Raw genomic sequence first — 14,214 nt, 5'->3', positions numbered from 1 at the left:
CTGGCAACCGCGAGGCACCGAGGGTAATGAGCAGCTAGGGAGCGGACGAGTGTACTGTTATTGACCAGAGGCGTTTGGGCGACTAATCGATCTGCGGCCCAGCCGGATTGTTTTAAAAGCAGCGCTTTAAAAACAATCGGTAGCTCGATAGGAGCCTGAACTGTTTTCATGACACTGGGGAGGGTGGCAGTGTTGATTAAATCGATTCCCCTTTAAACAAAGGGCAGCAGCTGAGTAAACATCCGTGGAGCCAACAGCCTCTCTGCACGGCCCGTTCCCAGTGCTGGGGTCCAGACAGATCACTCCAGTTCGTTTGCCTGCGGTCTAGACACATCGCTACCATTCTTCCTCCTAGCCCTTTACCTGTTGCATGATTCCAGAACGGAGCCCCGGCCGTGCCCATGACCGACACGCCACACATAGCAAAGCGGTGACCGGTCCTAGTTGCTTTAGGGTCCCTAAACACAGAGCATGGTTGTAAAACCAGCTGCCTCCGACGGGAAGGGGGATGCTGCAACAAGCCTAGAGGGAGAGACTTCTAGATTTGCCAGCAAACGAATCCAGAGCTGACTCTCAGGGAGGGAGACGAGGCAGACCCGAGCTGTACCCCTGGGCATAGCTCTGGTGTTTGGTGGGTGTGTGTGTTGGGGGGTGGGGGGCATCTCTTGCTAGTTTGCAGCCTTGCTCTCCTTTCCCCGCTCTGGAGCCCGGAACAGGAAAGTCCCAGCTCCGCTTCCCCACCATAAGATCCTGTCTCCCCCTCCCTACGAATCTGTTCGCTCCCTATGGGAGGAGGCACGCAGGAAATCGGGGCTGAGTTGCTACTCTAGCAACCAAGCCGAGCCTGTTAGCGCGGGGCGGGGGGATGGGGCTTTAGGTACCGTCTGCCCGGACCCGGATCCAAGCCCCGCTGCCACACAAAAATCTCCCCCACCCCCAGCAGCAGCTCTGCCCTTGCATGGACCAGTGGGGTGGGGGAGCCGAGATCTGGTTCTGCGCATGTTTGAGAGGAGATCGGGAACTTTTCCTTTGCTTCTGGACAGACGCCGAGGGCTGCGGGGCGGGGGAGGGGGGCAGAGATTGAGGAAGAAAATGGCGAGTCGTGGGAGTTGCGTGGAGAAAGCGGCTTTCCTCTGCGCCTTCCTGCTGGCCACTTGCAGCCTGGCGTCCTGCGCCCAAGCGGAGCCGGAGGAGGAAGGGCGAGACGACCAGCGCTCCTGTCACGGGGCCTTCGATCTCTACTTCGTCCTGGATAAGTAAGTGACAGTCCCATTTAAAAGCGGTTATTCACCCTTCACTGCCTTTGCGCTGCTGCTCCTGCAGCGGGGATCTTTGCTGGTCTCTGGGCGGATCGCCGGGGCATGCCGGCCTCCCACGCTGCCCGCGCCTTGTGCACAAAGGGAGCACTGTGCAAAGCAAAGGCACCCCCCAGCCAGGGAAGCTACAGGTCACACCCACCGGGGCACCGGGCTTTTCAGCGCCTCGGTGGCCCAGCAAAGGCAGCCATGCCCCGGAGAGCCCGTGAATGCCGCTAACGCGCGGTTAGTAGCCCATAATGCGCGTCTTGCGTTATCTCTGGGCTGTTGAAGGACTTGGTGGGCTCTAGGCTGTACCCCGTTGCATTTACTTAGTTCTAGGCTTAAATCCAAAGAATTTGCTTAGTTCTAGGCTATCACCCATGGCATTTGGTTAATTCCAGGGTACCCTAGAGTCTGTGCAATCTGGTTAATTTTAAGAATCCAACCCTGTTTGTCCCCATTGCTTACAGCCTTACAGGCATGGTTTAAGGTATTTTAAAACGTGTTAGCTGGTCATGGTTAATATCTGAGGGGTTGTCCACACTAGTGTTTAAAATATGTTAGTTAAAACATGTTGGCTAACACATTTTTAGACACTATCTGTTATCCTAGTTTAAACATCGCCTAAGGTATGTCTACACTGGAATTTGTAGATATGTTTTAACAGGTGGTACTCAAGTCAACTGTAAATTATAGTGTAGACACTACACAAGTATTAGAGGACATGGGTGCTCATTCCTAGTTGTGTTTAACTCTAGCAAGCAGCCTAGGGTTCAACATGACAAGCAAGAAATGTTTGTGTCCCATCTACAGTAGAATTTACAATTGTGCTAGTCAAGATGCTTTAGTTAGGACATGTTAAAACATGATTAAAGATTGGAGCTTTTTTTCAATGTGCATCTGACCAGGTGATGGCTCTCTCTCTCTCTCTCTCTCTTTGTGTCTAGCAGGGGAATTGTTGACTCTGTCAGGCCTTCTGCTGAGCTTTGGGCCAAAAAGCACCTTCTCAAAAAAAGAGGGTGACTTTGTTTTGCTTTGAAAGCAAAAGGATGCAAAGACTTCCTAAGGCAGTTGTTGTTGTTGTTGTTTTGTAGCAACCTGCACCACAAAATACTCTACTTCCTACTAAGGTTTATTACAAGGCTTTCTGACTCCTGCATCAAATGCACTCCTAGCAAGGTTTCGAATTGTTATTATCAATGTTGTCATGCTGTTCTCCAGCACATAATAAAAAAACTTTCAGTAAAAATGGATATTGGTGTTTGGGATTGGGGTACTCTCTATGGCAGGATATGGCATGTGTATAACTTTATACAGTGTAATTTCCTTGCCTTAAAATGTCATTGGTATATGCCTAGTCAAATCTAAGGCTTTAGATACTGGTTAAGGTACTGTCAAACCTATACATTGAAATTGTGTTGTAACTTGATCCCCTGACTTGATTGTGACTGTGGTATGGATGATCTATGTGTAGGGTCCAATCCTGCTGCTATTAAAGTCAATAGCAAAACTCCCATCCACTTCAATCATAGCAAGATCAGGCCTTGAAAGTCTGCAAGAGAATAAAAGCCGAACTGTTTGGAATGAAAAAATGCAAAAGAGGTAATTTGGCCATTTAAGTTGAAAGAGTTTCTTGTGGTTTTAAGGTCTGAACTTGCTCCCACTGAAACCAGTGGTGAAATTCCTGTTGGCCTTTTGGGAGTAGGGCTGTTACAATCTGCAAGGATTACGTGAAAGCACCACAGTCTATGGGCTATTCGCTGCCCTTGCGCTGTAGCAGAATGTCCAGGGATGTTGGTGGGAGCTGTGCGTACAAACTGAAGTTGTATTTGGCCCTTACTGCTTTTCTATGTGACTGGTGGTATGGCAGCAAGGGGGTTTCTGAGGACAGATCTCATGGATGGATGGACTCTGGCTCTTGGAACAGTTTAGCCAGATGGAGCCAGATAATAAGTAAGAGTTGACAGGGTGGGGGGTATCACTAAGTCTTGGAAGGGAGGATGGCCAATCAGAGGGGGATGGGTGAAACTGAGACTGTAACATTCACATTTTTGGAATCATATTTATTCAGGTGTGAATTGGGGAGTGTTTCTGGTTCCAACTTCTAATGGAATAACCCCCAGCAACAGTCAGTGCTAGACATTGGGGTGCCAAGTGGTGCCATCACATCCTATACAGCACATTGTGGATTGCCTTCCTCCATTGTGCCTGGCCAGTTCGGGATTAGAAACATTCAGCCTTAATGAGATGGATAACAATGGGGTTGAAATGTTGCCATTAAGAAATGTCCCGGCTTGAGTCCTATGGCCCTGTGAGGCCCTCTCTGAATGAATGTCTGAGAAGTCAGCCTGGGTGAACCAGAATGACTTTGTCCTCTCTGTTGGTTTGCTCCCTTATGGGAAGATGTTATCTCACATCAAAAGCAGGCAGACTGAAGGAATACAACACGTTTCTTCCCTTGTTGGTGCAGGCACTGTACATTACTGCAATAACTTTGTCAGGGCATGATTTTCTTTTTCATCCGGCCAGCTGGCGTCTCCAGGGATCAAATGCTCAGGACGTCAGCCGGCAAAGGGGAAAAGATCATGCACTGGTGAAGTTATTGGTATAATATATGGTGCCAATTAGAAAGAGAAACTTGCTGAGTTTGTGCAGTTTTTCCTCCTTCTGATGTAGATTACGTCTTCTTGTATTAGGTCTATGGAATAGGCAGCTTCAGAGCAAAGAGACTGAACTGTGGGTATGTGAAGGCTTGACATGGGAAAAAAGCAAAGACCTATCTCAGACCTCCTAGATGGTGTCATGCCACACACAGCAGAAGGTCAGGGCAAAGCTCTTATCCCTGCAGACAAACCTCTTGAAGCTACCACAGGTAGATACAGTCTGCCCTCTGGGTTCTGTATTCTTACCATGGTATGTTGTGCTGGAACAGCATTAGCCTGTGTTGGTTCTTGGAGGGGACACCTTCAAGTTATGGACAGAGGTGCTGGTGATTCAGAAGGTAGGGCTCTTCTGGTTCAGACTGATACTAGGGGGAATGTCGTAAGGGTAGGGCTCTTAACTCCAGTGTGCTGGTTACAGGGGGCTAGGGGACTCAGAAATCAGAGGGCTGATCTCCAATTGCACTGATGTTTATATAGTAATGCCCTGGTTTTCAGAGATGCTGAGCACCCACAGTTCCTGCTGTAGGCCACAGAAGCTGTGTGTGCTCAGGAGTTGACACTGGACTGGTGCTTAGGTTCTGCCGAACCCATTGCCACAGGTCCCTCAAGTTTACAAATTCACAGCTTCTTGGGGTAGTGGCCTCCTGGCTGCTGCTGACAGCCCTCAGGCTGCATAAGAATCCAGCTGCCTGTCTCTGCACTACATCCTCTGCTCAGGGGTTTGGTCACTTGACTCTGTTCAGATCACATGGTGACCTCCTTATGCTGTGTTATCCCCCTCTCCTCTGCTACGTTGTTGCTGTTGACATCCAGCTCTTGTTTGCCACTGTGTCAAAATGCACTTGCAAAAAAACAACTGACCTCTAGTGTTTTCTAATTATAGCGGCGCCTGATAGCATCACTATAATTGTCTATCAGTGCAGCAATTATAAGTCCTTAATTTAAAGGGGTTTCTAACTCTGCCATGAACATCTGCTCCTGGCTAGTGCTTGACATGACAGGTCTGAGCCACATAGCTATGTGTATTTTTATTTACTGAATGTGAAGAAATCCTTTTGCTTATTTTTGAACTCTGCGGCTGGAGAAAGAAGGAACTGGAGATTTTTGGATATATTTTTGCATTCCTCTAACTGGGGGGTTTCACAAAGATAATTTATATTTTAAGCAAAATTGAGTGGGGCAGACTTGGGGGTTTCAGACTTCTGTTTATCCACAGGACAGACAATGGCTGTGCAAGCTACCCCCGCTGTGTTCTTGCCAGTATGCATCAACCCTGCTCTGGAAGTGCACTTTCAACAAGGAGACCAATTAGTCCTCTGGGGAAGTGGATTAAGACTCATTGCATCCAGGCCACACAGTCACTAGATGGGAAGGTCTTTCTGTAACTATTGCCCTTGGTCAATTTTGGACTGATGATCTAAAGGTTGCTGCAAGCTATTGCCAGTCTCCACAGTCACCCAGTCCCTACACACTGTGTGCTTTATTTTCAAAAGCCCAGGTTGGCAAGGACATCGTATGTGCCAGGAAAGCCAAGAAAACCATCGTTTTGTTTCAAACGTTCTGAGTGAATATAGTATTCACAGAAATGATGGCCTACAGGCACTGGCTAGAACAGGGGTGGGCAAACTTTTTGGCCTGAGGGCCACATCGGGTTTCCAAAATTGTATGGAGGGCTGGTTAAGGGAGGCTGTGTCTCCCCAAACAGCCTGGCGTGGCCTGGCCCCCACCTCCCATCCGACCCCCCCACCCCCACTTCTCGCCCCCTGACGGCCCCCCCGGGACTCCTGCCCCATCCACTGCTCCCTGCCCTCTGACCACCCTTGGATCCGCCACCCCTGACTGCCCCCTGCCGCCCCATCCAACCACCCCTCCCATTCCTGACTGCCCCCCCCCGGGACCCCTGCCCCATCCAACCCCCCGTTCCCCGCTCTCTGACCGCCCTGACCCCTAGTCACACTCCCACCCCCTGACCACACCCCCAAACTCCCCTGCCCTCTATCCAACCCCCCCTGCTCCCTGCCCCCATACCGCACCACCCACAGCACCGGGTCAGGCCAGGGGCTCTGCAACTGCGCTGCCCGGCTGCCCAGAGCGTTGTGCCGGTGGCGCACTGAAGCTGCGGGGGTGGAGGGACAGCGGGGGAGGGGCTAGGGGCTAGCCTGCCCAGCCAGGAGCTCAGGGGCCGGGAAGGAGGGTCCCGCGGGCTTTAGTTTGCCCACCTCTGGGCTAGAGCAAATAGGAGCTGTGCAGGTTTCCACCCCCAGTCCTCTCTATGAATCTTTGCCCATCTTGCAACATTCCCACTGCTCTGGTCCAAGGACTTGACTTCAGCGCAGGGTATTGATCTGTCTCCGGTGCATCTCCAGCGTCTCTCTGCAGGGGCTCTCTGCACTGACTGCTGTTCTGTGTACTGCTTGTGTGCACTGGATCAGAGGGAAACCCACTAGATTTAGGTAAAAAATTTTAAAAAATGGATGGCTAAATCCAGGCTTGGACACCTAGGAAAGTGGCTAATGGGAGATGCTGGGCTCAGCACATTTGAAAATCACACCACTATTTTAGGTCCCACACTATGGACTCAGTCACCTAACGTTAGCCTCCGGTTTTGAAAATCTTAGCCTCATTTCGCTCATGGCCTATGTTAAGATGGGATCAACCTATCTAGAAGCCCAAACATTAATATGCTGTACTACCTAACCCTAATTCATCAGCACATCTGGGATCTGATCCTCCAAACTGACGCAGAAAGATTCCCACTGAAATCTACGGGACTTTTCATGTAAATAAGGCGAGCTGAGTTTGCCCCTTCAACTTAATTGATTATAGCAAGTTTAAATTTCTGAATATGGTTCTATCTATCTATCTATCTATCTATCTATCTATCTATCTATCTATCTATCTATCTATCTATCTATCTATCCTCATGCACCCTATATATCTATTCCCATGTACCCCATCTATCTATCCCCATACACTCTATGTATCCATCTATCTCTCCCCATACACTTAATCTATCCATCCTCACACACCCCATCAATCTATCTATCCATCCCCATCCAACCTTCTATCTATCCCCATACACCCTATATATGCATCTGTCTATCCCCATCTATCCCATTTATCCATCTCTCTATCCCCATACAGAGCCATCCATCCATCTCTCTATCCCCATACACCCCATCCGTCCATGTATCTATCCCCATCCATCCTATCTCTCTCTCTATCTCTCAATCTGTCTCCATACACCCCATCCATCCATGGTTCCTGGCCAATGGGAGCTGCAGGGGTGGTGCCTGCGGAGGGGGCAGCATGCAGAGCCGCCTGGTCACTCTTCAGAGCAGGAGGGGGGACATGCTTCTGGGAGCTGCTTGCAGTATGCACCGCCCGGAGCCTGCACCCCTGAGCCCCCCCTGCGCCCCAATCCTTTGCCACTGCCCTGATCCCTGTCCTGCCCTCCGAACCCCTCAATCCCAGCCCAGAGCTCCCTCTTGTATCCCAAACCCCTCATCCCCAGCACCACCTCAGAGCCCACCCCCCATGCCCCAACAGCTTGTCCCATCCCTGATCCCCGTGTTGCCCTTTGAATCTATTGGTCCCAGGCCGGAGCACCTTCCTGCACCCCAAACTCCTTCATCCCTGGCCCCACCCCAGAACCCGCACCCTCAGCCGGAGCCCTCGTACCCCAACCCCCTGCCCCAGCTCTGATCCCCTCCCAACCTCCAAACCCCTCGGTCCCAGCCTGGAGCTTCCTCCTGCACCTTAAACCCTCATCCCCAGCCGTGCCCCCCCCCAGCACAGAGCCCTCAGCCCCCCCCCAAACCTGGAGCCCCCTCCCGCACCCTGAACTCCTAATTTCTGGCCCCACCCCAGAGCCCGCACCCCGAGCCAGAGCCCTCACCCCCTTCTGCACCGCTATCCCAATTTTGTGAGCATTCATGGCCTGTCCTACAATTTCCATACCCCGATGTGGCCCTCAGGCCAAAAAGTTTGCCCACCCTCTGTCTATCCCCATACACCCTATATAGCTATCCATCTATCCCCATATACCCTATCTATCTATCTATCTATCTATCTATCTATCTATCTATCTATCTATCTATCTATGCCTTTCTCTCTCTCAGCATAATGTAACCTAGTCATTTATACCAAATTTATCACTATGTCTGAGGTCAGTTTAAATGATCACAGTGGTCCCTTCTGGACTTAAAAATCCATGACTCAAGGAATCTGAGTGCCTGCAGGTGGTAATATGCATTCTTATCAAACCCTGATCTGACGGTATTTTTTCCTATCTGCCTTTTTTCGCTGGGGTATAGTGTAGCTGATGTTTAGATTTTATGTAACCAGGTACAATGGCTGGAAAGTTTTGCTGCAAATGTTTGCTTTGTTTTGGACATAGCTTTGTTATTGGAAGCAGGTTGTGTTTCTTTGTACTCTGTCCAATATTACACAAGCAGAGCTGCCTTTTGGCAAAAAGAAAAAAACAATTAAATCCAAAAAGAAAAAGCATAAAGACAGTACAAAGCGAACCAATGAACAGTGATTTTGTTAGATGGCACATGTATATTTAAAAGGGTGAGGAAAAAGGCATAGCAGCATGTCAGCATCTTATCTGCAATATTTAAATAAGGGTATATATCTGTATGGAACTGCATTTAATATAGTAAGAGCCCGAGCCCTACCCAACGAAGTAAATTGAAAGACTCCGATTGACTTCAGTGGGTTTTGGGTCATGCTCCATAAGCATATAGTTGTAGGGAGTAAGTTATCGCTTCTGGGTGTGAGCTTGCATGCCTGAATCTCACAATGTGAATTTGCACAGGGCATGTGAGGACTGGACCCTTTATGCACAAACGGAGAGAAGAAGCATGGCTCTTGCGCATTACACTCAGCAGAAGTGCCTGTTTCCTGGTCAGCAGCAGTGCCTCCTGAGTGACGGAGAGCAGCGGGGAGTAAGGGCCTTGGCTTTGCTGAATAGAACCAGAACTGCTTAACTGTGTGTCCGAGGCCCTGTACTGCGAATAGCAAAAGTTCTAAGAGTAGTGGGCTCGCTGGCTGGCTAAATTCCATGTCTGGCTTTGGGTTTCCTTCCCCCATGTGCTGCCCATTTCTGTGGGTAGATGTTGGGGAAGTTGCAGGAGGGAGCTGGCTTGGCTGCATGGTCAGACTGATAGTGATCAGACCAGTGACAGTGTTTCGAGGGAGGTACCCAGAGTAGATAACAATGTGAAGCTGGGAAATTTTACTGCCATTTTATTTCATGGGAGAAAAGCTCTCTGCAAGGGGATAGTGTTCTGGCCTAGCACTGGTTCCACTCTTAAAACCTTTTGGACTCAGCTACCTTGAGAGGCAGTGTGCATCAGCAGCTAGCCTGCTGGACTGGGACCTAGAAGATTTGGGTTCTAATCCTGACCCTTGGTGAGTTGCTTTTCTGTGCCTTTGTTCCCGCCCCCATCCTTTGTCTTGTCCATTTACGTTGTAAGCTCTTTGGGGCAGGGCCTATCTCCTACGTTATGTTTGGACAGTGGCCAGAATAGCGCAGTCGGATCTCAGCTGGTGTGTCTAGGTGTTATTGGAATACAAATGCTGGTCCCTCTTACCTTGGTGATCCATCCACAAAGGGTCCTTTCCAGGCCAGTGCTCAGGAGAGGAGGAGTCTTGTCACTTCTGATACTCTGCTGGCTCAGGAGAACAGAGCCGTGGGATGGATGGATGTGCATGTGCATGTCTGAAACCATAACAAACTCCGTGCCCTGAGGCTTTGCTTTTATTCCAGAGCCACTAATACCAACGTGCAGAATTCCCCTGCTGTCTAGAATGTGGTTGTGGCTGCAATTAGGTCTCGCCAAATAACAACCAAGCTCCAGATTTCAGTGCAAGGGGCCCTACTCAGACACATGTTCATCCCTGTGACGGGCTGGGCCAGCTTTAGCCCTGGGGTAAGCAGGTACTGCACTCCGGGAGTGCAATGGCCCAAGCTAAGCCCAGCACATCTGTAGAACAATGGAGTCCATTCTTGCTTTGAGACCACCCTGGAATGCTGCCTTCAGCTTGGAGCGCCTCCATATCAGATAGGCAGGAACTCAGCAAAAAACCTGCTCCCCCATCCATTTTCAACCTCCCCAGTCTTTTCCCACTTTCAGTAGGGGAGAGCAGGTCTTTGGCATTACCACCTATCTGTCCCCAGTTCAATCACTGCCATTTACATGTATCTGTTGGCTGTAAATGCAGCAGGAAGAGGGACCCTTTAATGTAGCACTAAAGGGGGTGTAACTAGGAGCAATGGGATGAAACGAATCAAAGGAAACTTCAGGCACAATCTTCGTGGCATTGATATCTATTGTGCGGTGGAATGAACTCCCCATGGAAGTCCATTGCTTGGGACGTTTAAAACTAGTCTCCATGAAGCGCTGAGAATTACATGCCTGATGCTGCATTTACAGACGTCAAAAGCAGATTAGGAATGGATTTTAATGGCAGCAGGATTGGGGATGGAATAGATGATCTGCAGAAACAGTCCCTGTTCCTAAGTGTGTCCTATTTGTCATAGGCGATCAGATAGTATTGGAAATAGTTACTAGCTGGCAAGACCCAGGGCATCCACTTTCACTGCTAAACTACGGAGCTCATACACACTGTACCCTGTTGATCTACTTGGTCTCTTCAGGGCAGCCCCTTCCTATGTGTTGAGTCACATACGTTCCAGTGCAGATTCTATGCTGCGCCTCTCAGGAGATGCAGAGATAGAGCGGGGCAAAGATAGCTTTATGGAGAGGGGGCTGGGGGCTGGAGCAGAGATCATCCTGTTTTCTGCACGTTGCTGTAAATTGGCTGTGAATGATACCTCTTCTGTGCCAGTTTTGCCTGCCTGGTTTCAGCGGGTATCGGCTTACGCCATTCCTTGAGGAGTTGCGCTCTTGTTGTGATCCACTCAGTCTTGCACCTGATCGTCTCACAGACATCCCTAAGGACAGGACAGGCCTGACTGTGATAACAGTCACCCCAGCTGTGACACAGATATAAAACTCCATTGAGTTAAAAGGAGTCACTCCTGGTTTACTAAGGTGGAAGCAGGGGCAGAATCAGGCCCTGCCTCTCACAGTTCTCCCTTTCCACCCCCTCAGATGCTGATTCACCTCAGCCCCGTTGCCCCAGAGAGGCATCAGTGGGAAATTCAGGCAGGCAGCTGCTGCTCAGGGCTTTCAGTCCCGGATGGGACAGGGAGTGCATTCTTAGCCAGGCTGTGGTTTGCTGACTCTTCTTTTTGTGTCTTGGATAACAGAACTGCACTCCCAGCATGGGGAGCTCACTCGCAGTGCATGGCTTTTGTGGGTTTAGCATTCATTGGGCCTGATCCTGATCTGGTCCTGGCCGCTTCAGCCTGTGATTATATTGGGATCACTCTGGATTTACAGCAGAACCTGACCTGGAATGTCTCTTCTGGCACGTCACTGCCCACAGCAGCTGCTTGCTGCCTCATCTTCTGCTCCCCCATGAGGATGGGATGGCATGGGGAGGGGCCCAACACATTGGGTAAAGTGTTGCCTCCTGGCTGATAGGCTGCTGCTGAGGGTGATGGCGTGTCTCCTCCCCTGCCCAGAAAGGCAGTGACATAGGCGCTCGGAGTGCTACTGCTACCAGCTTGGGGGGGCGGGGGGGCACTGCTGCCTCCCTGGGGATCTCCAGGTGCTGCCCGTGGGGGAGGAGGATGCTCTGGGCATGCTGTAGGGGAGGGGGCAGACCAAGGAGCCAGCTCTGGGGGTGCCGTCGGGAGGGAGGCCCGGATGCTGTATCTGGTGGTGCAGTGTAAGGGGAGGCTCGGATGCCGTATCTGGGGGCGCCGTGGGGGTCGGGAGATGCTGAGAAGCCGGCTCTGGGGGCATCGTGGGGGAGGGGGCAATAATGGCCTGGGGAACAGCATTGCCACTGCCAGGTCTTTTTTACTGCTACCATGAGTATCACAGACATCGTGAGCCACAGAGAATATCAACTTACTGGGTCACCACAGCTCTCTGTGGGGAGTGAGGGGGAGTCAGTCAGGTCTGAGGCCTGGCTGATGTGACCACCCCACCTGGCCTGACATGTGAGTGAACCAGGGACCTTCCGAGCCAAGAGCACCAGTCTACAGCTTGAGCTGGAGAGTGAGGCTGTAACAGACTCTCATCCTCTAGCTCAAGCACAGAGAGGGACCCAGACCACTCTGAGCAGTGCTCTGCAGATGCACTGTATGATCCACCACCCGTCCAAATCCCCAGGCCAGGGACCAGCAGGATTTCATTTCTGCTGCATCTCCGCATACCTTCCACGAGGGCCTGTGTGGGACTCAGGACTGCATTGTTCAGCGCTGCCATCCGTTCTGCACTCTCAGCGTGGACTGGCTCCATTGCCAGCGTTCAGGAACCTGATTCTGTCATGGCTCTCTCCTGTCAGTACTGTGTGATTTCACTGATGGTCTGACGCTTGGACAGGCCAGGAGCTCTGCCTTTCTATATGATGATTGTGCCTCAGGCATCAGAAGACAGTCATAGAATCATAGAATATCAGGGTTAGAAGGGACCGCAGGAGGTCATCTAGTCCAACCCCCTGCTCAAAGCAGGACCGATCCCCAATTAAATCATCCCAGCCAGGGCTTTGTCAAGCCTGACCTTAAAAACTTCTAAGGAAGGAGATTCCACCACCTCCCTAGGTAACGCATTCCAATGTTTCACCACCCTCTTAGTGAAAAAGTTTTTCCTAATATCCAACCTAAATCTCCCCCACTGCAACTTGAGACCATTACTCCTTGTTCTGTCATCTGCTACCACTGAGAACAGTCTAGAGCCATCCTCTTTGGAACCCCCTTTCAGGTAGTTGAAAGCAGCTATCAAATCCCCCCTCATTCTTCTCTTCTGCAGACTAAACATCCCCAGTTCCCTCAGCCTCTCCTCATAACTCATGTGTTCCAGTCCCCTAATCATTTTTGTTGCCCTCTGCTGGACTCTTTCCAATTTTTCCACATCCTTCTCGTAGTGTGGGGCCCAAAACTGGACACAGTTCCAAAAATATCTTCATAAATGATCTATGAAGATTTATGAAGAGTGATCAGGAAAGGTGAGCTATTACCAGCAGGAGAGTGGGGGGGGGGGTGGGTCAGGGGGGAACCTTTTGTAATGATAATCAAGGTGGGCCATTTCCAGCAGTTGACAAGAACAGTGTGTGTGTGGGGGGGGGGAATAAACATGGGGAAATAGTTTTACTTTGTGTAAAAAGAAAAGGAGTACTTGTGGCACCTTAGAGACTAACCAATTTATTTGAGCATGAGCTTTCATGAGCTACAGCTTGAGCTGTACTCTAAGGTGCCACAAGTCCTCCTTTTCTTTTTGCGAATACAGACTAACATGGCTGTTACTCTGAAACCTTACTTTGTGTAATGACACATCCACTCCCAGTCTTTATTCAAGCCTAAGTTAATTGTATCCAGTTTGCAAATTAATTCCAATTCAGCAGTCTCTTGTTAGCGTCTGGTTTCAGAGTACCAGCCGTGTTAGTCTGTATTCGCAAAAAGAAAACGAGGACTTGTGGCACCTTAGAGACTAATCAATTTATTTGAGCATAAGCTTTCGTGAGCTACAGCTCACTTCTCAAATAAATTGGTTAGTCTCTAAGGTGCCACAAGTACTCCTTTTCTTTTTGTTAGCGTCTGTTTCTTAAGTTTTTTTGTTGAAGAATTGCCACTTTTAGGTCTGTAATCGAGTGACCAGAGAGATTGAAGTGTTCTCCGACTAGTTTTTGAATGTTCTAATTCTTGACATCTGATTTGTGTCCATTTATTCTTTTACGTAGAGACTGTCCAGTTTGGCCAATGTACATGGCAGAGGGGCATTGCTGGCACATGATGGCATATATCACGTTGGTAGATTTGCAGGTGAACGAGCCTCTGATAGTGTGGCTGATGTGATTAGGATTATAACATTCAAAAACCAGTCGGAGAACACTTCAATCTCTTTGAGCACACCTCCCCCCCCTCCCCCCCCGCTCTACTGCTGGTAATAGCTCACCTTTAATGATCACTCTCCTTACAGTGTGTGTGGTAACACCCATTGTTTCATGTTCTCTGTGTATATAAAATCTCCCCACTGTATTTTCCACTGAATGCATTCAATGAAGTGAGCTGTAGCTCATGAAAGCTTATGCTCAAATAAATTTGCTAGTCTCTAAGGTGCCACAGGTACTCCTTTTCTTACTGTATGGAGGATGCCCCTCAGTGGCAAATC

The 14,214-nt window shown here is 49.8% G+C and overlaps 1 protein-coding gene across 4 annotated transcripts in view; it reads left to right on the top strand.

Moving 5' to 3' along the window:
* ANTXRL (ANTXR like) overlaps positions 1-14,214 on the top strand; it is an 88,233-nt gene continuing 74,019 nt past the window's right edge. For 3 of the 4 annotated variants that reach the window (XR_012159932.1, XM_073353021.1, XM_073353019.1), the window contains exon 1: positions 720-1,256. Coding sequence is in view for 3 of the 4 variants with exons in the window: in XM_073353021.1 (XP_073209122.1) it covers positions 1,000-1,256 (257 nt within the window). In the remaining variant the exon portion in view is untranslated. Of the gene's footprint in view, positions 24-719; positions 1,257-14,214 lie in introns of those variants that run through there. The other variant, XM_073353020.1, reaches the window with a different exon arrangement.

The sequence above is a fragment of the Lepidochelys kempii genome, chromosome 7 (assembly GCF_965140265.1).
Source record: "Lepidochelys kempii isolate rLepKem1 chromosome 7, rLepKem1.hap2, whole genome shotgun sequence".
In the NCBI taxonomy this organism is placed as follows: domain Eukaryota; kingdom Metazoa; phylum Chordata; order Testudines; family Cheloniidae; genus Lepidochelys; species Lepidochelys kempii.
This window is presented reverse-complemented; position numbering and strand designations above follow the sequence as displayed.